General features: G+C 37.4%; 1 protein-coding gene across 6 annotated transcripts in view; it reads right to left on the reverse strand.

Annotated features, from left to right (window-relative positions):
- Positions 1-22327, reverse strand: part of TBCD (tubulin folding cofactor D) — a 131972-nt gene that overhangs the window by 107633 nt on the left and 2012 nt on the right. For 3 of the 6 annotated variants that reach the window (XR_011135445.1, XM_068913426.1, XM_068913425.1), the window contains exons 3-11: positions 21771-21887; positions 19824-19874; positions 19521-19618; positions 17953-18054; positions 15994-16140; positions 15143-15198; positions 11840-11972; positions 3096-3141; positions 404-536 (exon numbers count right to left, since the gene is read on the reverse strand). Coding sequence is in view for 5 of the 6 variants with exons in the window: in XM_068913426.1 (XP_068769527.1) it covers positions 404-536; positions 3096-3141; positions 11840-11972; positions 15143-15198; positions 15994-16140; positions 17953-18054; positions 19521-19618; positions 19824-19874; positions 21771-21887 (883 nt within the window). In the remaining variant the exon portion in view is untranslated. The remainder of the gene's footprint in view (positions 1-403; positions 537-3095; positions 3142-11839; positions 11973-15142; positions 15199-15993; positions 16141-17952; positions 18055-19520; positions 19619-19823; positions 19875-21770; positions 21888-22327) is intronic. The other 3 variants (XM_068913428.1, XM_068913427.1, XM_068913429.1) reach the window with 1 other exon arrangement.

Consider the following 22327-nt stretch of genomic DNA (forward strand, 5'->3'; position numbering starts at 1 on the left):
TTGAACTAAATCAACTTCAGTAACAAAGGTCACCATCTTCCCATCTTTACCAAGTTATACATTATATAGGAACAGGCTCCTGCTTGTGTAATATGCAACACGGAACGTCAAGAGACTTGGCTTGTCACATCATTGGCTTACCATACCAAAATTTAAAAGAAAATACAGGAAATTAAATACAGCAGAACTCCTCTCCTTTTTCCAAAGGATTCAAATGAAGGCTGTCTTTATTCTCAAATAACATGTTGGGGGGGAGGGGTCTTTCTTTGGGAGGGGCCGGGGGGCTGGCAGTCAAAGGCATGGAGCTAGGGTTTTTTAAGTTTTTGGAGTGCTTTGGATTTTCTGTTTGTATGTTTGGGTTTCTTTTCCCCTGTTTTTAAACCTGTTTCAGTTTTAAACTAACCTCCATTTTGCTACCTTCGGTTTCACAAATGTCAGTCCAAGTCGTTGAACAAGTTTCATCCCCAGTTTGCGAAGAACCATCTGATTACTTTCTGACAGCTTGCAGTTATCGAGACACTCAAGTACAGTAGCAGCTGTAAAAGAAAATAAATGTGCTATCACTGGTAACCTAGCAGAACAGGGAGGCAAGAAAATCTAATTTAGTCACTCTGCAGCCTGCCTCTGCATACTACTGAGCAAACGTCCGCTTTCCTCATTTATAGTTTTCAGGCAGCTCCAACCTAACTCCTGCACAGAAAGTTTCAGGAGGATGAATATCCATAAACATTTAGAGATGAGAAATGCTGTGCATGTGTAAGCAATCAGCAAGAAAACCTTTAATTTGAACACATCAAAGGTAACAATATTATTTTTCCAGCAAAGCAGAAAACATGGACTAATGGAGAGGCTTGCATTAATGAGTACAAAATTGCAGAATTCAAAACGTTCACAAGGAACACATTCCTGCTACGAATAAAATAGCCTGCTTATATCTGCAGCCTGAAGTAATTACTGACTGTTTCAAACCATGAGCCTAAGCCTGATCAGCAGTTAACACGGATCACCAGCTCACGCTCTGAAAGGGCCATCATTCTTACCATGAGCACTGCAAACATGGGATCATAATGGCAAAAAATTCTGCAACCTCTTACTCCAGTCTCATATCAGATCTTTCAAATATACTACGAGATGAAGGATTTAACAGTCATTTTGAAGTCTGAGAAATAATAGGGCATGTGACTTTAAAATTTTCCCAATTTAAAAAAAAAAAAAAACTTATGATTACACCTGACATATTGAGAGAGTAATAAAATAAACATAACAGACAATAAACAGGCAAAAAAGTAAAGCCAATAATGACTATTTCAGTATCTTCCAGTACTTGGGGTTTTTTTTTTTTGTAATTGTCAATGCCAGAGATTAATGTTTAAAGAGACTGCAGAAAAAGCAATATTCACAGACAGAAAAATTTTAAGACTATTTAAATATAAACCTCTTCCAAGTCCTGCCAGCTCCTGAATCACTAGAATATGTATAGCCCCATGCAAATGGTTTCAGGACTAGAGCTTATTTTTCCCTCTAGTTCTGTAACGCAAAAGGTGGCTTGTCAAACACTATCTTCTTCTAACATTCTTCTATTCTTCCCATTTGATCCTCAGATCTATTAGAAACCTGTAATAATTAACCATCTTCGATATGTGTTTGTCTCTCACATTTTCTCTTTCCCATAAGTTTCCATTTTGATATTTGCTTTTTAAGTGGTGAGGAATCTGCCTTTTCTGTAACAAATTCATTCACAATATGCCTGTGACTTTCCTCAAGTTACCCGACTTGTAACTTCTTAATAGCCTTTGTAGACCCCACAGACCAAGACATCTAAATTTACCAACAGGGTTAATGTCATTAGCCAAATTTCTGCTTTTTCTATCAATTAGGACTATTTGGTTATACAGTTCCATCCTTTTGAATTATATAATTTTGTGTTTCACTATATTTTATCTAGTCTGTTTATGATTCTGGTTACTTGCCGAACTGTTACTACTCTTTTAAGCTTCCACACTGCTGCCTGCTATGCCTATGCAATGACATTTCTCAGCCTATGCAATGACATTTCTCAATATCTTCTGCTTGTTTGTGGCTGTATAGCACATCTGCCATTCCTTTCTGTTTGTTTTCCCTATCTTATCTCCACCTTCACCCATATCTCAGGCGTTTTGTAAGACAGCATCGGCATGTCACACTCAGTAACAGGGAGAATTAAACTCTTTCCAACTCTAGTTCTTCAAAGTTTCTTCTCTTAAATCAAAAGAATTCCCTAACCTCCTCCTCCATGTGTTTTTTTCATAAGTCAATCCACAGTCATTCTAAAGTGAGTTTAGACCATTGCTTGGTTCCTGTAAATAACACAAACCACATTTCTGGTGTTTTCGTAAGTTCTACGAAACTGACACAGTCTTTTGTATTGTTCTCTAACTGGTCATCACCTTTCCCTCCCTCTCTTTACAGCTATTAAAGGCTATAAAAAAACAAACTGGTATTTTGCACTCTCAATCATATTCTAGGATTCACCATGAGATGAATGTAACTCCAACATGCCACCGCACTTTTCAGAAACCTTCATGTCCTCTTTTCCGGTACTAGTCTATCCCTAATTGTCTGTATCGTAATCTCTTTGCACTATAAGCTTTTTCTCACTCCAAGAGTAACACCATATCGTTCCAGCTGGGTCCTGTACACAGCAGGTTCTTTAAACTTGGGATTTCCTAACTCCTGTGCTTATGTTAGAACTTGAAGATTTTTTGCAAACATTTTCCAAATAGCACTAGTAGGTATAAACACCAGAATACTTTCTATTGAATTTCTTAAAACATTCATCACATCTTACAGTTTTTACGTTCCATGTTCAGCCTTTGTGTTATGGTAGTGCCATAATCTTTAATGGTTTGATGAGACGTTCCAATACAATACCCCTCGGCTGCACCTTCTGCTCCTTTAACTTTGTCATCTCTTCTTTTCTTCCCCTCATTTTGCATGCTTTATTACTTTCTTATTTATTTCACCCTTTATGCCACCTCTCTCTATTTATACATCTTTCTCCTCCTATTTTTATTGGAATGGCTTTAAAAACAAAAATCAGGATATCAGAGACTTACCATATGGTAAACAATCTTCTCTTTTGCCATGTTTAAATAACTGTGCCTACGAACAAAATAGGGAAAAGAAACATAAGACTATATAAATTCTAAGGCATGATATATATCAAACATATACTTCTAAGATAGTTTTTTTTGTTCTTGCAATAATATGTAGCATTCACTAATTTATACGGCATAAAAGGAAGACAGTGTCAAGGTGTAGTTCTACTTCTTTGTATGTTGATACAAGTCAAGACTACCGTACTCCAGCCCAGCCCTTCCTTTCCCTCCAGACTATCGTGCAGGCAGCCAACTCAGTGAGCTGAGTTAACCAAAAACCAAATAATCAAGGGGAAAAAAAAAAGCCATTAGTTTTCAGCCAGCTCAGCTCCCCGAACCATCCGGTTCAGTGGTTGGTCACACAAGCTCAGTGCAGGTGCAACCACAGCAGCTATTACCTCAAACAGTTCATGTTGCTTTGAAACTCTAAAAAACTGAAGCAGAATTTGTGGAACATGAATAAAGACAGATGCAGTAGGGGAACTCTATATCCTGTTTGGGATCCTTGCAACGCTGAATGGCTCTGGAAACTGAGTCGCCCTTCCTCGTAATTTAGACAGACGCATGCAGAACACACCAACACTCACTGCTGAGAGGCAAGACACGTGGACACACACGAGCAAGCTTAGTTGTTAGTAGTAACCAAACTTGCAAGACAGGACTCAGTAAAGGCTAAATGGCCAAGTGCTTTACCCTGTTTTTCTAACAGCTTCTGAAAATTCCATGTTCAACTGGACAAAACTAGCCTACTTGGGTGCCAAACAGTAGCAAAACAGTGTTAAATACAGCTACATATACCTGCAGTGACAGCAATGCCTGAAGCTTAGACATATTTCAAGTTAACGTTATTCAGCACAAGCTACAGAGTTCCCCAAGTACTGCAAGCCCACTACAAATATACCTCCAACAGGCATATTTTAATTCCTGTGCCAAGGGATTTAAAGAAGAGTTCAAGCATTTAATCCTGCAAAGGGTTTCCACAATCGTTGTTATAATTAGTTAGAAATCCCAGTAAGATGAAGCCTCAGTGCTACAGTAAGATGAATGGACTATTAACACCAGACAAAAACATATTACACAGTTAAAGTTTCCTCACTCTCTTAGCATGCATCAAAACTACTGTGTTTAGTCCCTTATTTTTCCTTTAATTTTGTCATTCACCAGAAGAAAATCTTCCTCAATAAGCATGCCCAGGATTTAAATGAGAACAGAAGCTTACCTTAAAAATATGTTCTTTCTCACAAATATCAACTAGACACACACCTCCTATACCGCAGGTGTGGTTAAAAGCAACAGAGGCAATAAAAAGACCTTCAGGCTATGTATCCATTCTATTTTATTTTGCTCCTAAATTGCATTTTAGGATGCTACATTAGCACTTCTGATTAGCTATACTACAAGTTGTCTAGTGGAATTTGGTAATATATATTGAATTACTTAAGATTTTTAACACCTTCCATCAGTAACTAGGCAATCATAAGGCAGCTTTAAAAAAAATACATTTACAAAGCAGAAATGCTACGGAACTACTTCAGGCCTAGAAAAACGGCTAATGCAAATAACTACCAGCACAAACAGTATAAAGATATCATAGCTTTTATTAAGATACCATATCAGTACCCCTCCAAACCCCCCCCCCCCCAGTATAAAGGAAAACTCTGCTTGTACTAAAATAAACCAACGAAAAGCAAAGAAAAGCCAGGCGAACAATCTGCAAACGTTTGGCATAACTGGCAAATCTAGAGTGCCTCTGAATTCTTCCAGCTTTTTCCTGAAACGTGCATAAGCTCATTTCTGTATCACTTTGTTCCTGTGTTCTGCTTGAAAAACCCATCAGATGGCTTCTTCACAGGGTTAGGAAGTTTGCACCGGCTGCCAAGAGATACTACAGCATTTCAGCAGCACCTTGTCTTCACCATCCCTCCTCCTTTCCGTAGGGCCATGCAGGTAAGCACCTATACTGGTTTTAAGGCATGCAGAGTCTGCCTCAGAATTATTAGGATTATGCTCAAGCACATTCAAAGCAAACACAGCATAATTCCTGAAGTGTTCATAAGGCAGCGAAGCAGCTTTTTAATACAGCTCTGGGAATGCCCCTCGAGGAACGCATCGGGGGGGGTCTACCCCCACATTTATCTTCTCAACAGACTGTCTGTGAGCTCCTGCAAAGAGGGAATACAATCCTCAAAATATCTAAGCATTCGCAGTTCCTCAGTTCTGGCACCTTTCTACAAGTTCCTCCATTTGCCTCTGGTTTTCACATCCTCGAGGCCAACTCTGAATTTAGTTGTGACTCCTCAGAGAAAACCTAACTAAGAGGTATCACCTCCTAAACAAGATGTGGGAAGACATTAACCAACACACAAGCAGGAAATGAAAAAAAAAAAAAAGTCTTTAAATGTTTTTAGAAGACACTTTAAAAACGCTTTTCTAAAGAGAAATAAGAAAGCAGACTCCCTCACCCACTGCTCAATTTAGAGCAGTGGAGTTGGCAGATTCCCTTCCACACATTCCTCTGCGCTGTATTTTCGAGCAAAAAAGCAGAACGTACCTTGTTTCCCTACAAGAGTTTCACTCCATAAACTATCTTCATATCTGATTTTCAATAGAGAACAACCACTCAAGCAAAATAGATGCAAGTATTTATAATATACTTTCAGATGTTAAAATCATCTCAGCAACTGTTGTAAAATGATTAAGATTAACATTTAAAAAAAATCTAGGTTGCCTGTTTTCTCAGAAAACAAATCAGGCCAGGAAAGATCACTCCAAACCATAAACCTATACCTACCGATATACTTCAGTCATTCAGTAACAAGAGATTAACCAATCCTAAAAACTCTGACAATTTTTTAGAAAACAACTTTGAAGGTCAGCATAAGACAATCTCTAGGAAGAGCATTACGTAACCTGAAAGTTCAAGGTAGATACAATACTAACATTTCATTAAGAACATATTTTCTGTATCTGACTATACAAACCTTTCTCCATATAAAAAACATAAAATGTATAAAGTTGCAAATACACAAAAGTTACAGCTATACAAATTACAGTATTAATTATTCAGTATTAACATTACTCCCTTATTTGACAAGTTCAGTACATGATTCAGATGCACTCCCTCACTCCTGAACGTGGATTAAGGGATTTTATTCCAACAATGCGAGCTTTTAAGGGAAGTACAAATCAAATGAAGAACACTGTAGCAAATGTGTTATAAATTAATAGCTAAACTTAAAAGATCGGGAGCTAATAGTTATATGCTTCTGTTCAATAAAATATCTGCTACCTACTGACTTTGGAATAAACACAGCTGAAAATGCCGAACATCTGAAAGGAAGAGTGGTTGCAAACAGAACTTTAAAGTAAATTGCAGGTCAAACATAATCTACCAGCTTATCAGTTCTCAGTAAGGGATACATTAGGTATTTCTTTGTATCAGATAAAAGTTTAATAGCCACCATTACCAAAAAACAATATTTATAGAAGTAAGTGGGCAATAACTCAACTGAAAACTACTCTTCAGATACTCAACAAAGCAAGAAATCCAGCTTTCATGAACTTCTGCTTTTGAGTGCAGAAATTTCAAGCTTTCATGACTTCACTGCAAGTCAAAGAAGCATGCAAAAACGTCCACCATCTCTAACTTCCCAAGCTTTTGAGCTTACTGGATATATTTTTCAGGGGCAACAGAAAGAGCACTTTAACTGATGTTGGCCTCTAAAAACAAGTCATGTGTTTTCTCCTGGCATGTGCCACTAACACTCATGTATGTAAGGTAAAGTTACTGTCTCAGAAAAATCCTGCAATCCTACAGCACACAGGGGTCATTCTAAAAAGCAAAGTGTATGTACACATCACTACAAATGAAGAGAAAACAAAAACTGAAAAGGAAAAAAAAGACAAATCAGCATTAGATTATTCAGTTTAAACTTCCTGCCTTGAAGGAAGAAAAACATCTGAGGTACATGATTTCAGAAAAATCTGATACCAAAAAAATAATTAATAAGCTTGGTGTGCCACCTGTATAGACATTTTAGTGTCAGAAACTAATAAGATTGAAAGTAAGGAGCCTGTCTGCTGGCGTATCCAAGCAATCAAGTTACGCCATGGTCTTTCCACTTTAATGAGGACATACAGCATACACCAACTTACCCAACCTGTTGAAAAGTATGTAACTCCCTCTCTTATAAATAATTAAGCCACCTACAAATTAGAGAAAATCAGTGGTGTGTAAGCAATGAGGGCTGTCAAGTCTGGTTTGGCTTTAGAAATAGCATGGTGCAAGGAAAACAAACCTAGTTTCTTAGTAATCATAGAAGAAACACACCACACCTTCCAATTGTCTACGTAACCCACTTTAGGCCCGACCTTTATGAGCTGTATCAACCAGGAGCATCTTTGGGACATATTCCCCAAGCTACACAAATCACCATTAAGGGCGGCCTGACTGTTTGGTAGCAAGTCTATCTTCCTGCCGAGCAGGAGATACAAGTCTGAATCTACCCTCTGGTTGTAACCAACCAAGTCAGGGATAGGGGAGGATCATTCCAGTCTCCGTGGGAAGAGAAGAAAACGGTATCTTCCATTACTCTGGAGCACCCCCTAGTAGTCACAAAAACATCCAGGCCCAGGGAAAGCCACCAACCATTCCCGCCTCCGGGCTAGATGTGGGGATGTAAACAAGGTGAAGGAGGACACGCAGTCGGAAAAAAAAACTCACCTGAAAGCAGCAAAGGGTATTTAATGCATTGTACGTGCAACTCATGGTAAAATAGAGTAGTTAAGGCCCCTTGTTCTTATTAAATACTTGAGACACATTGTACATCTTCTACAGATCATACATATTTGTCAAAGTATTGATAATGTGACTACCGACGTGGTAATTAAGCTGACAAACTTCAATATACTACACCGTTAAACGAGCGGCAGAAAAAACTAAGCTTTCATATGATCTTTATTATTTAATCAATTGAAATCCTGAAAAGTCTAGACTAACTCATGGAGAGCTTGCAGAATAGTTTCTGCCCATCTTAACAAGACCGCTCAACTATACTAGTGTGAAATGCTTCAAAGAAAAAAAAATTAGCAGCCCAAGACAGCGCCACATTCCAGCAAAAGAAAGAAACAGGCTAATGATTACTGAAGTTCTGAACCTTGAAATAACCACAGCACTTTTTGGTGAGAAGGAAAAAAACTTGCAAGTATGCCACAACGCAAAGTTGGATTACTCTTTAAGAAAAGAGAGAAGACACAGGGTTACCAGAAAGAAGTCAGCGCCCCAGCTATCTTCAGGGGTAAGAGACAAAAATTTCCTTCTTCTCCTTATAGCTGCACCGCTTTTTGTACAACCTTTATCACCAAACCACTAAGCGGCAGCATCTTTTTAAAAAATAACGCCAATGGACAATCGCAGCACCACCAGTTCTTTGAGAATGCCAAAAATACGACACTTGGGAAGCGTTCTATTTGGAAATATTCTATTTCTGTGCCTCTGGGTCTGAAAGAATGGAGCTGGAGAGTTCTTTCTTCCCTGCAGCAAAATTTACATAAGCACGCAGCTATTGCTAAATAATCTCTGCATTACAGACAGCTCAGGGAAATGCCCTGTTCTTAAGGCTCTCGAGTTTCATCAGATCACTGTGCAGGGCGTTTTATTTTTTTTAATTATTACTCACACTTGTATACTGAATCACTTATAAAACAAATAAGGTTTAATAAGTTTCAATGCCCCAGGCTACCTCAACGTGATGACATCTCTGTCACGCAAGAACTGGGAGTGCTACACCCTGCAGCAATAACTAAAAAGCTGCTTGATATAATGGTAGGTTTAAAAGCAAACCTCCAGACCAAGAGAATTTGAAATGCAGATTCTTGAAGCAGACTAGATCTTTCCTTCCAGTAAACAAATGTCATAAAAAAGTTGGCAATTTCTTAGTATTTCTTAGCATTTACAGTCTTTTAATTAGCTATCCATACAAACTACCCAAGTGCGTAAGTCAGCTTAATTCAACACCACAACTTCAGTTTCAAAAAGAGAAAAAGCAGTTTCAAAAAGAGAATTTGAAGTAGTGCAAGCAAAGATCCCTGCTAGCGCACACCTGCTGTGAAGCGATCTATTACCGACGACAGGTGTAAAGACAAAAAAAAGAAAAAAAGGCATCGGTGGAATTAAAGCGTGTAATGCAGGCTGCGTGTTTCAACAAGAACCATGAAACAGTAGTGCTTGTTCTACACATACTGCTGAGTTAGATTAAACAGTAGCATACCTAATCACCGAGACTTAAGGCCACGAAGAGGCAGATCAAAGTGCAGCAACGAAGAACTACTCACTGCGCACCTAACTTGCAGTTTCAGTTCATTGAAATGCAAGAGTTTCGTGCCATTTTAAAACAGTTTTGCCATTCCAATCTCACTAGAAGCTATTTCCTACATGCAGACTAGAAATACCATAATATCATAATCCTACTGAAACCCACTCTGTCAGGGCAAGCCCCAACCTGACCTGATGAGGAAAGATTTTTTTCCCTCCACCCTGGTCAGGAGAGTATTACATCCCCCCAAACCTGCCCTGCGGTACTGACCAGGAACTAAAAAATGGTTGCGTGCTGCCCCCAGCCTCGCTAGTCAGAGGGAAATGCCCAGGTAGGACTACAGCTTTGCTCTTAAAATGAAGAATTGCTGGAGGAATTAGAGAGCTAAGAACCGTAAAGCTTATCGACACAAGTTGTAGTCGTCCCTCACGAGGATGCATTGTGCTTTATACAGTTAACAACGATTTACTTTGTTTCTCTATGGACTATTAGTACCTTGTACGCTTAAGGGAAAAGGTTTCCTTATTTTAAATATTGCTTTTATTTTGGGGTAATATTTTTGGTTTGACAACATGCCTTTGGTAAAAGTATTTTATAAAATTCTTAATATTAAATTCTTGAAGTAAGTGTTTCCTACTCCACTCAAGCATGGCTATGCATACAAATACTTGCACACATATCTTTCCAATATGACTATTACTAACTAAAATAAAGATTCAAGGCTGGATGCAAGAGGCGGCTTTAAAAATTCAGCCTGCTTATACCCACCAACTGGATCAGGAGATACAAACACTGAAACTGGTTTGATAAGTAACTTCTCCTATCTGGCGGAGCAGGGGGAGACAAAAAAAAAAAAAAAAAACAAATGCAAGAAGGCAGGCTTCTGCTTCCAGGTATATTGTATCACATTCTAGTTTCGATTCTACTTGTTAAGTGTTCACCTGTTTCGCTTAGCATGCACTAATGAACAGGTGGATAGAGCCAAAGCCAAAGCCAAAGGAATTATGACAGAACACTAATGTATTATACATCCTACAGGTCTCATCATGCACCTAGAATGGCAAACAATCAGTCTCCTTTCCAGATCTGACAATAAAATGATGAAACATCATTCTGTCTTTTGAAACATACTGCAATGCATACAAATAATGCTTCCTCTTGCTTAAGCAGCAAGTCCTATGTTATTCTAAATATAGATCATTTCTCATATCTTCTGATTTAGAAGAGCTGCTGAAGAAAAATACTCTCTCACACACACACTCCTATTCCAGAACTTTGCTTTGATGTTTAGTAACATGCTGCATAGAAGTCTTCATAGCAATTACTTAAAGAGAGCTGCAAATTTATGCAAATTATAGAAACTCATACCAATGCCAGCAAATCCTTAGACCCGTAAGACTGTACAAGAGCATGCTATCTCACAGCACTTACACTACCTTAACTTTGGTCAACAACAAGAAACAACTCCCCTCCTCCCCCTGCCATACACCTCCATTACTCCACCTCCATATCTCGACAACAAAATCAGAACAGATGCCGGAACTGTTATTCAAGTATATCAGAACGCACACAGACCCTGTTAAGGGTGTCAAACCACAAACACAGGCTAAGCTTTTATTAAAAAATATATTTTTAGAATGTAGGAGTGTGATCATATTCCTATATGACCATGTAGTTCATGTATTAAAGATTTTTTCCTATGCATAGTATATTACTTTTAAAACACAAACTAAGGATTCAGCTCTTCTGAGTCATGAACTTTTATAATTACACACGGTAAACAGCATTAAACAAAGCACTTGTTCAGATTAGCAAGGAAAAATACAGGGAATAGTGAACTTTTTCGTCTTACTCAAAGACACTGTCTAGTATGGTCAGTATGTCAGATTAAAACTATTGAGAACAAATATTTCAGTTGGAAAAGAATGGCCAACACTTTTGTGAATCGCTCGCGTTTTGATTATCCACTCTAAAAAGTCTAGGAGGGACCACTACTGTATCAGAAGCCCAGCCTCTTCTATTCGCACAGTTTCAGTTAAGTTTTCAAAGGTTTTGTATAAAGTCAGAAAAAAGATGAATTATGAAATGACTAGTGTATATATATAATTAGATATTGAAAGCCTATTTTGAGGGTTATTTATCAGTATCTGTACTGACAACTTCACTCTTCTTTGTTGATGACGAGTGCTTAAAGACGAAATACATGCATGGAGGTTACATCTTCAGAAGCGTTGCAGAGGAAATTCAAGCTTTACATTACCTTATTCTTTTTTAATAATAAGGAACCTCTTAGTGCATTTGCTATTAAAGGTCTTCCATATCAATATCATATGGAAAAAGTTACCATAAATACAATCGTCTATTTTTTAAAGGAAAAACAGTATTTACCAGGGCCTGGAGCATGCCATTCACAATAACAGTCCCTTCCATGGTCTGAAAGGAGGATTTAGTTAACATTGAAAGTGTCCAGTCCAGGAAATCTGCCATCCTTTTTTGCCTGACGTCAGGACGGGCAATAAATCTGTCACCAAAAAAAAAAAAAAAAAAGAAAAGAAAAAAGAAAACCAAACACTGCAGTTACTAACTTTACGACTCTCAGTGAAAATCTAGTTTTTCCTGCTATCCAAACTGGTTACAGCTCCCAAAGGCAATTCTACAGTGGACATTTTTCTAAACCACTGAGGGTATGAACATCCCAAACATCAACTCTTTAGTCCTCTTGTTTGTCAGCAAGGCTCTGACCCAAAATTTGACTTATAAATATACCAATCTGTTAACTAGAATTCTAAAGATTTCTCATTGTATTTGTAAAGCAACAAACTTCACAAAGTTCCTACATAAAACTACTTTCATTAGAATTAGTGAAAAGCTGAAATGAATACAATAATTCTCAACAAGAACAGCTACTCTGCAGATCTGAAAGTCTGCTCAAATCTACAATGGGTCCATATTCTACATGTATCAGACAGATCTGTTTCCAAGGCTGTAAAGAGCAATCATCCGTGGCAGATTTGTTTTTTCAGATTTTTGATAAGGTCAAACATTGAGCATTTATCACACAGGATGGGTCAGGAGATGCATTTTTATCCATTTTACAGAGAACCAAAGAGGTTTATGATGGTTAAACTACTTCCCTAAACATACAAATTCAGTCATCACCAGTGCCAGCCAAGCCATAGTTAGGGCACCTAGTTCAGGCATCTAACTGATTCTTCGAAGCACCTAAAAATTACATTTGTGGACCAGCAGAGGGATTCAGACTAAATTTAAAAACTTTGTTCTCAATATAATCAAAGGAAGCAAGCAGGTATACAGAAAAGCCCACAAAATACAATTCATAATGCTTAAAGAAGGATACACAGAGACCCTACATCTGGTTAGTCTATACACCTACTGATTAAATAGGGAACTACACTAAGAGCTAATTAATAGGGAAGAGTAAATACAGACAAAGCAGTAAACACTGAATAGATATGTGATCACTTGATTTGTCTTCAAAGTCGATGACTACTTCTCTTCAGCAATGGAACAATGAGGAAGGAGGGATCAGTTAAGGGGTTTTTTTTATTATTTTGTTTTGTTTTTTTTCCTTTAAGAGAGCAGCAAATACAAAACCTTCTCTTGCACAATAGTCCAGTAGTAACAGAAGTAACCTGTAAATTAGATGAGCTGGTTCCTAGAGCCCTTCTCAGTCTGCAAGAATTTAAATCTTCATTTCCCAGAGGAGATGTCCTAACCTCCAGAATAGAAGCAAGATAGGGATAAGCCTAATCTCCTCCTACTGCAGTCAGGACACTGAGCAACCAGAAGAGAGAATTCACGGAACAAACCAAGCTCCTTTGCCTTATGAAACGGGAATGACTTTGGAAAGAGGAAAATCTTGGATCTTGGTGTTTCTGAATTTTACCCCCAAACTCATAGACTCCTCAGAGCAGGAACCAGAACCCAGACTTCCCCTTTGTCTTCCCTTTCTCTCTCTCCCTAAGGAGTTTCCTGCTCAATGGGCTACAGGGTTAGAATCCTGCATCTTATCTCTCTAGGGGGACTAGGACTTCGGTATTCCTGCCTATCTACCAGTCTAACTTTGAGAGGATGAATGAAGACAGATCTCATGTCTATACCAGCTATACACTCTGTTTATCAGAGAACTTTTCAGGGATGTGAGAGCAGCGAATTCAAGTGCACTCAGGACAAAGGCCTAGGATTTAATCAGTAGGCTACTTTGAAAATGGTGTTTTCATAATAACTAAATAACTATATCTAAAATAAACAGCTGTTCTGCTCCTTTACTCCAACACCTTAATCCAGCTAGTACCAGAAGATACTCTTAAAATTCCTTAATGCGTTCCATCGCCTTATTTGTTATGAGCGTCTATTTTTAATAAAAATTAATTCAGCCAATAAAGTGCAGAACAGAACACAAGACAACTGCTAATAACGTGTGTGCATTTTGATATAATTAAGCTTGTAAATTTTGTGCCTCTTTCCACCTAAAGAAAAATGTTAACATAGGTTCTATTTTTCACCCTAGCTACCTACATCCACTCTCAGCATTTAATCTCTTTCACCCTACAGAGCCTCTGCTCCTACTGCTCCTATAGCTACATTGGCAAAAACTATGTTGGCAGAGCCCCCTAGTGTAGCTATGGTATATGGTAGCATAGATATGGTATATGCTAGCATAAGGATTTTGGGGGTTTTGTTTGTTTGTTTGTTTTAAAAAAAAAGAAAGGAAATCACAAACCGAGCTGATTAAAGTTCTTTTCTGATCGATTACGCTGGAATTAGATTTGTATACTACCACACTTGAGGTCCTTTATCATTTACTTCCGTATGCATCACCAATGAAAAAAACATATCCCTTAGAAAAGTTATATATTGCACTAAGTCATAGTTCATGATCACTATGAGATGCAAGGCCTGGTCCTCTACTGCTTTACACCTCATTTTCTCATTTATGCAAAAGGCATAAGCTAAGAAATTGTCATGGCAATATTTTATATGTAATCTATTCCTATGAAAGTGATTAAAATAATCTCATATTTTCTAAAACACATTAATTCCAATCTCCACTAAAACATTAGGAGAGGACAGAAGAGATATAGAAGCCGACCGCTTCAAATTTATAACAACCCTAGCAACATTTTAAGCTGAAGTGATGCAAAAAAACTCAGAACAACTGCACGTCTGTTGCAGGCAATTTTGTTGTTGTCTGAACACACAACTGAATAACTCTAAGAGCGGTTGTGATGTCTCCATCCCTGGAAACATTCAAAAGCCCTCTGGACAGGGTCCCGGGCAACCTGCTCTAGGTGACCCTGCTTGAGCAGGGCGGTTGGACTAGATGATCTCCAGAGGTCCCTTTCAACCTCAACCACTCTCTGACTCTGTGATCTTTTCTAAGTTCCTAGAAACCAGAGAAAGCACTCTGAACAGTATTCTGTCAGCCCTAAAGAACTACCACTTTTGACAGATAACTGTTTCGTCGGTAAACGGAAGAACACACAACACTTCCAATAGTAAGAAGGCAATTTGGGTCTAATTCAAGCAAGTTTAACATTTCATATACCCTTGCCAAAGTTCGCGTCCTCCCAACACTACCATTAGTAACGCTGTCACGACTGAAAAATGGCAGGAGAGAAGGGAGTGAGGTTTTTTATTTTCTTGCCAAGAAGCACAAAAGGGACTTACTTTGAAACCAGCACAGCAGCTGCATCTCGAGCCTTATCACTGACAACCAAGTAACACTAAAAGTAAAAGAAAATTCACTGTGAAAGAGTTCATACATGTAGATTTAATAATGCAACTACATAACCACTTTGTACATGAAATGTTTACAAACATTATACTGAGCCTAAAACAGTAAAAAATTAAAACAAACCATATCCCAGACAACAGTCTCCCTTCTAGTGTCTTTCAAAACAAGTTTACATTTACTGAAACCTTAAATTACAGCTGTACTTGTACTACTACATGTCTACAAGTGATAAGTCACTTAAGAGCTGCTACTGTCAAAAGCAGAAGTTGTTCAGGTATGTGTATGTTAGGGGTTGTTTATTTTTATCTTAAAGGGCTTACAAGTTACCCACTTCTGTTTATGCTTACTGAAAGCTTAGTATCTTTGTGGAAAATTTCTCAGGCAGTTACAGCTTCTCAGGCATATGTTACTCTTCCTGATCAAATGGTAATTTCCTCTGTAAATCATCAGACTTGGCTTTCAGGAAAACTAGCTAGTATTTTCAAATTCTAGAAGCTTATAAAGTAAAAGCTTATATAGTAAAAAGTATGCATTCACATCACAGTCATAAAACAAAACAGTTCATTACTTTAGGAAAAAAAGGAACAGTCTCACTTCACATTAAAGAATCAAAGAACATATCAAAGATTCCAAAGCTACAGAGAAATTCTTTACAGATTAGATACAGAAAATATGGGCTTAAATAATATTTTGGAAAGATGAGAATTTACTATATATTGAAAGATTAAGCCAAAAAAAAAAAAAAAAAAAGGTTTGAATGTATTACAGGATGTATTATACTTACTTTTGCTATTTTCAGTATGCGATCCATGGTTGGCACTCGAGTATGCCCTTCTTCAGAAATAATATTTCCATCAAAACGGGCCAGATCAAAAGGAATCAAGCATATCATGGAGAGCCATAACAAAAGCATGTAACGAGTCTCCCAAGTCTGGAAAAGAGTGGTAAAATAAAATATGCACTCCATGTTCTAGAACATATTCCAACAAAATGCCTCGAGCACACATTAGCCACTAGGTCCCAGGAGCTCTCAAACTAAGAAGATAAAGAGAAAACTCTAAACCTGAATGTTCTGAAACACCAAAGGAGACAGAAGTACAAGAGATCCCAAACAGTGACAAAGTTAAAGGACCACCTCCTCCGAACCTGCAATCTAGAGATGTTTATTTCCTTCCCAAAGCAAAACTGCATGTTGCCATTTTCCTGTTTCCTCCTTCCCTCAGCATCAGCATCCCAACCAAAAACAACCTTAAATTATCAGTAAACTGACTCCCTGTGTGGAGATAGGGAAAGGAGAGGAAGAAAAAGAACATTTATACTCCCAGACAAAGCACGACAACAGAAAAAGATTTGGAGAGAAATATGTTGTTCTTTCTAATTTCTTACTTATTGTTTTCATGGGCTTATTGAAACAACTTTAGTTACAACTGTTTAGAGAGAGAGAGACAGACAAGAAGCAACTTTTACGGAGCTTCTAAAGTAAGGTTTCACCGTAAAAGTTAATACATCTTAAATCAATGCTTTGTGTGTATAAAAAGAATACTTAATCTGTGAACAGTCATAAGAAAAAAGATTCTGTTTAGTTTTGTGAAAATTGCTCTTTAAGAAATAAAAGCTGTACAACTACATCAGTAACAATGGCAAAGTGCTCAGAAGCAATAAAGCGTATTAAAAATTGATTAGAATTTAGAGTAGAGAATTTATTTTTGAGTTTTTTAAATAATTTGATGTTGTTCCTTATAATAGATTAGATCTCTCTTCAAATTCATCCATCTCAAAAAGCCTCTGGAAATTTTTATTTTTCCTAACATAACAGTATGAAATACTACGTATGAAATACGTATCTCAATTCACGCCTAAAAAGACTTTGCTTAAATATTTTTTGCAATCATAATTCTTGCTCAGAACATTCTCAGCCAAATAAAACTTAAATCAGCAGGGCAGCTAATGAAATGGTGTTACATTGTTCTTGAAATTACAAACAGGCAGCACAAAATCTGAAATTCTATGTTATTTCTCCATACCCAGGAATATGTTACCAAAAGGCAAAAATCCAAGGGATTTATGCCTCATGGCAGAATTATTCAATTTTCCCTAACCTTCAACTCTCTCCTTTCAAAACAAAGGGGAAAGGAAAAAAAAAAGCCCCCCATAGATCTGAAGATAGATATGGGGACAGAAGGGACAAATCATGAAATTGAACAAAGAAAATAAATCATCTTCATTTCCTACACACATTTACTCCTCAAAACAGGAGATCTCGTACCAAATTTGAAAACCTAATGGTTTTAAAAACTTGTCCTGCCGATATTAAGAAACAGAAATAAAGACCTGAAAACTAAACTACTCCATTTCCTGTGATTTTACTTTTACAGCTTCAAGCTAAACTAATGTGACCAATTAATGATATGTGTAGCAGGAAGATAATTTTTCAGTTACACCTTTTAGAAGTTCATTATCTTTCACTGTCTTTCCTATTACTGTTGTTTATACTAATTTCTTCCCTCCCAGGAGTAGTTAAAAATTTTACTCCTACCTCAACCTCTTTGTTTCTAAATCCATAGAACACATTCAATAAAAGAAAAATATAATAAGGCCTCTCCCTCAATAACACAATATTTATTTTCTGACAAGGTGACTTCAATATGATATGCAACTATTCAGGTAACATTTCTTTTGGCAGAATTTTGCAGAATTCTGTAGGAAACAAAAGAGTTAAACAGAAAGCATGGAGAGTTCTCACCTCACAGTCTTTTGGATTCTGGTCTACAAGCATATCCAAAACAGACTGTAGATCACCTACTTCATGAGGAAACAGTGGGAGGAAAAGTTTGTACCCTCTCACCTACAAAAGAAACAGTTTCATAATTTAGTAAGCCATCTGCCATCTTTAAGTGTTGAAGAAAAAGAAAAAAGCCTTTGAGGAGCTTCTTATATATGATCCCCATGTAGTAAGAACCATAAGAATATGAACTCATTTCTTAAATACTTCAGGTTTTTTGACTCTTTATAAGCTTACTAAGAATGAAAGGAAGGATAATTCTTTAAAATAAACACCTAAGAACTGGCTCAAAAGATGATCAGCTCCCGCTCAATGAGTATTTATATTTACTTTTGGCACAGACTGCTGAAAAGCCTCACTGAACCACTATGTAATTGTACAGTCCATCTAAATTTTCATCATACTTTCCTTTTTTTTTTTTTTTTTAATCATTGTATTATGACCATCATTTTATCACTCAGTATCCCAGAGTCTGCAATTTTTTGTTTTCAGACCTTGCTCTTTACTACTCTGGATTATTAAACACCATCAGCTAATTGTATTACCACTCTATCCTCCCCTTTTTACAGATCACTTAGGAATATAATCAAACAACCCAGGCCCCAGCAAGGACAGTTGTGGGAGTCCACTGACAGCTGTTTATTTTCCTACCTTTTAGCCAGTTTAAAACAAATTTCTTTAACATCACAGAAGCTTATTTTCTCTGAAAGCCCTGGACAGTAAGTCTTGTAGAATGCCTTTTCAAAATTCAATCTGCTGTAGAACCAATTTTAAAATACAACAATACCCTAGTCACTTTCCAGCCTACTTCCTTTTAACAGGAGTGCCCAACCTTGAAAGGGTGTCATTGGTACAGGAGGATATATCTGGGAAGAACATCATTATCTGGGAAGAAGAACCTGGATACCCTTCTACAAGATATACCTCCTGCTCAACAACACTGTTCAACAATGTCTCCGAGGGTCTCATCCACAAACTTCTCTACTTCTCTGAGCTCAGCTAGGTAACAGAAGGAGTAAAAGCAAAATTCTAACACAAACTGAAACACATCCAGGGAGTGGGTGAAAATAAAGTAGACAAAAGCAACAGCACGACTTTGTCATGGAAAGAGAATCGCAACGGAATCAGATAGGAAGAACTGATAAAAATGAAAAGCAAAAGAAATAGTGCATCCTTTTTCAAGAGACTAGGTATTTATCACATTTAGAGGACAATTCTCAATTCTTCCCAATGTAGACAACAGCTGCAACAGCCAAAAAAGATTTATGGAACTGCAAATGGGTGAAAGTCATTCTCACAACCCCAGAAAAGCGTTGACTCTCTGAATACACGGGTCAATACAATTAAAAAAAAAAAAAAACTCATATTTTAACTATATTTTAAATTTTTCATTGCAGCACTCAGACTATACCTTTCTTTTTACACTATTTTTAAAAATGCAAAATGTTGTTTAAATTATTTAAAGAACAAAGAAAATATAGGAAACTCACATACTTTCAATTACAGAATGTTAAACTTCATTTTTTTACCTTCGTAATGATGTAAAGAAATTTAAAAGCCAGGTGAACTAGCAGGGGAGGAGATCCACTGTCCCGTACTATATCCAATAATGAATTCATCATCCACTCTGATGAAAGGAGAGGAAAAAAAAGTGAAACTACATATAGTAGCTCTGAATTTCTCATACTTTTAATATAGAGGGAGATAATAGTCATATATGTAATGCCCACCACAGCAAATTTGCAATGCAAGTAAGGATTTTTTGGCTTAATACGTTTTCACGTATACATTAAAAAAAAAAACAAAAAAAAACGTAAAGACGACATTTCTACCTAAGTGTCGATCCAGCAAGTGAGGTTGCTCCTGGTACTTGTCCATTATAACTGAAAAGGAAAAGATATTTGTGAAAAGCTATTCAAATTAGAGGCCCTTAACAGTATTAAATGTGAGAAACATCCCTGATTCTAGACAGCTTTAGTGTAAGATTTCAATACCCTAGAGCTAAGCGCTGCCACCATCTGTAAATGAGGTCAAAAAGTAGGAAGAGTTCAGAGAAGTTACTGTAACCATATGGTCTGTCCACTTCTAGAGCACTAACATTTACCTATACCGAATCATTAACTCCCTTCCAGGAGTGTCTCACACTACTGCGGACAAATCTCACAGCTAGCTAAAACAAGCAGTCACTCAGCTTGTTGCTATCCTTCCCTGGAGAACTCTTCTCCCTGAACATCCCAAATTCCACTTACTTCTACACACTATTCTACTTATTACCATGTCAGGTAACTAACTCTTTTCAAAAATACACACACAACGACACATAAACACCCAGAAGCGCAGGAGCATGAAGACTTTTTCAGCCGTGGGGCTAAGAGAGCCATGGGAAAATTCTCCTTGGACACACAGGGCTCCATCACAAGGATATCTTCCTTCCCATGCTTGGAACATATTTAAGGATCTGGACTGAAACAGGATACAGGAGTTGCGAAATTTTTTTCTCTCTGTTTTAAGCTTCCTGGGCATAGGAAAAAATACACTATCCCTTTGCACTGGAAGGTGCTCATCACAATTCTCAGAGCTAGAATTGTTTTTGTTTTGAAATAGAACAAAGGAAATTATTCAGCAAAGAATAAAAATCCCTGATATGATTAAACAAATTTGTCATTAACCACCTGGACAAATACAAACTGTAGCTATTACTAACCCCTAAATCCTGTGCTCCTCAAAAATTTTCACACTACTTGCTTCATCTTGCTGTCATCAATACATTTTCTTTCTTTTGGGAACTGACTTTAGGAAAAACAGTCTATCATATGCCCTTTAATACTGGGAATACTAAGAACATGCCACAGTTTGTAGAAACAGAAGTATTTCCATTTAAACCTGAAATCAATGCAAAGCAGCTACAGAAATGAAAGTTAGTTTTCAGAAGAGATGACAAAACAATCCAATATCGCACCGATGATCACCTGGATCCTTTTAGATATTTAGTCAGAAAATGTCTTTTTAAATTAAAACTAAAATATCTTTTTAACCCTTCCTTTTCCTGCATTCTCCCACTAAATCTTATAACCAGATACTGAACAATATATACAGTGCCTACCAAAGTTAAGTATACTAACCTTTGCAGTTACTGGGCAACGACATGCTCTTCTGATCAGGATTATACAGCCATACCCTCCAATTTTAAAAGGACGTGCTCCCAAGAAGTGCAAAAGTTAGTGGTTCAGTGGGTAGCCAAGCAAGGTTTCTCATTAACGTGATAGAGGAGAGATGCACGCAGGTAGGCCAGAAATACAGACAACGTAAACACACAGAGGTAGTATATATAACATGAAGGACAGCAAGGCACAGGAGGATCATCAGTTCCAGAGGCAGATGATGGCTTTTCAGAGGCTGAGATTTTCCGGGACATGCTTTGCTATCCCATCAAATTCTGCCTTTTCACCTTTGATACCGAACAATCAACATAAATACGAGCGTTCTTCCTTCTGAGCAGTTACACGTTCGTTATTAACTTCCTCAGATAAATCACGGTCGTTAATTTAATCAAGGATGCAGGACAGATTAATAATAATTACAAGTCAGTGGAGCACACTATTGAATAATCAGCAACACAACTCTAAAACCATGGGCAGAAAAGTGACAGTGGAGAAGTCGGTGCAGCTGCCACAACATACCCATCAGATGCTTCTATTGCAACTATTTACAGTGCTAGCTGCTTCTTTTCCTCATACCTACAAATAATTCAGAACCTAACAGCGTGTGTGTATTTATACCTTTTGTGATTTTTTTTCTTAGAAAGGGCAGGAGGAATAGAAGTGCCTCAACACCGGATCGCAGGCAGCAGATGTAATAACTTCTTGTACAGGCTTCCTTATTCCAGGACAATCTGTCTATGAATTGTTTTATATATTTAGTCAATTGAACTCGGAGTCCATTTCCTGCTATAAATTATAATTCTCCTTGCAGAATAACTTCTGCAAGGCCAGATTTCCAATTTTGGGGCATTTTGGTTCATTGTTTGCCTACCTAGTTTCTTTTTGGTGAAAACAGACACTGTAGCAATGCTTGTTGTTAGCGAGTTTTTATAATTTCACAGTTTTTGCAAAAGTATTTGCAAAATGCTAATGCATTCAAAATAATTTGTTTTGTAAATACACAAAACTCTGAATTAGTCTTTGCTAATTATCTGCTCAGGGTATCATATCCGTTTCACAGACGAGCAGTCTAACAGGCTAATTACCTAGGACACTGTTACACGAACATAGTTACACCACCAGTTATTCAGCTGATGTCTAGCGCTTGCCTAGCTTTCATTATACAGCACAGGGCC

This window comes from Struthio camelus, chromosome 19 (assembly GCF_040807025.1).
Source record: "Struthio camelus isolate bStrCam1 chromosome 19, bStrCam1.hap1, whole genome shotgun sequence".
Taxonomy (NCBI): Eukaryota; Metazoa; Chordata; class Aves; order Struthioniformes; family Struthionidae; genus Struthio; species Struthio camelus.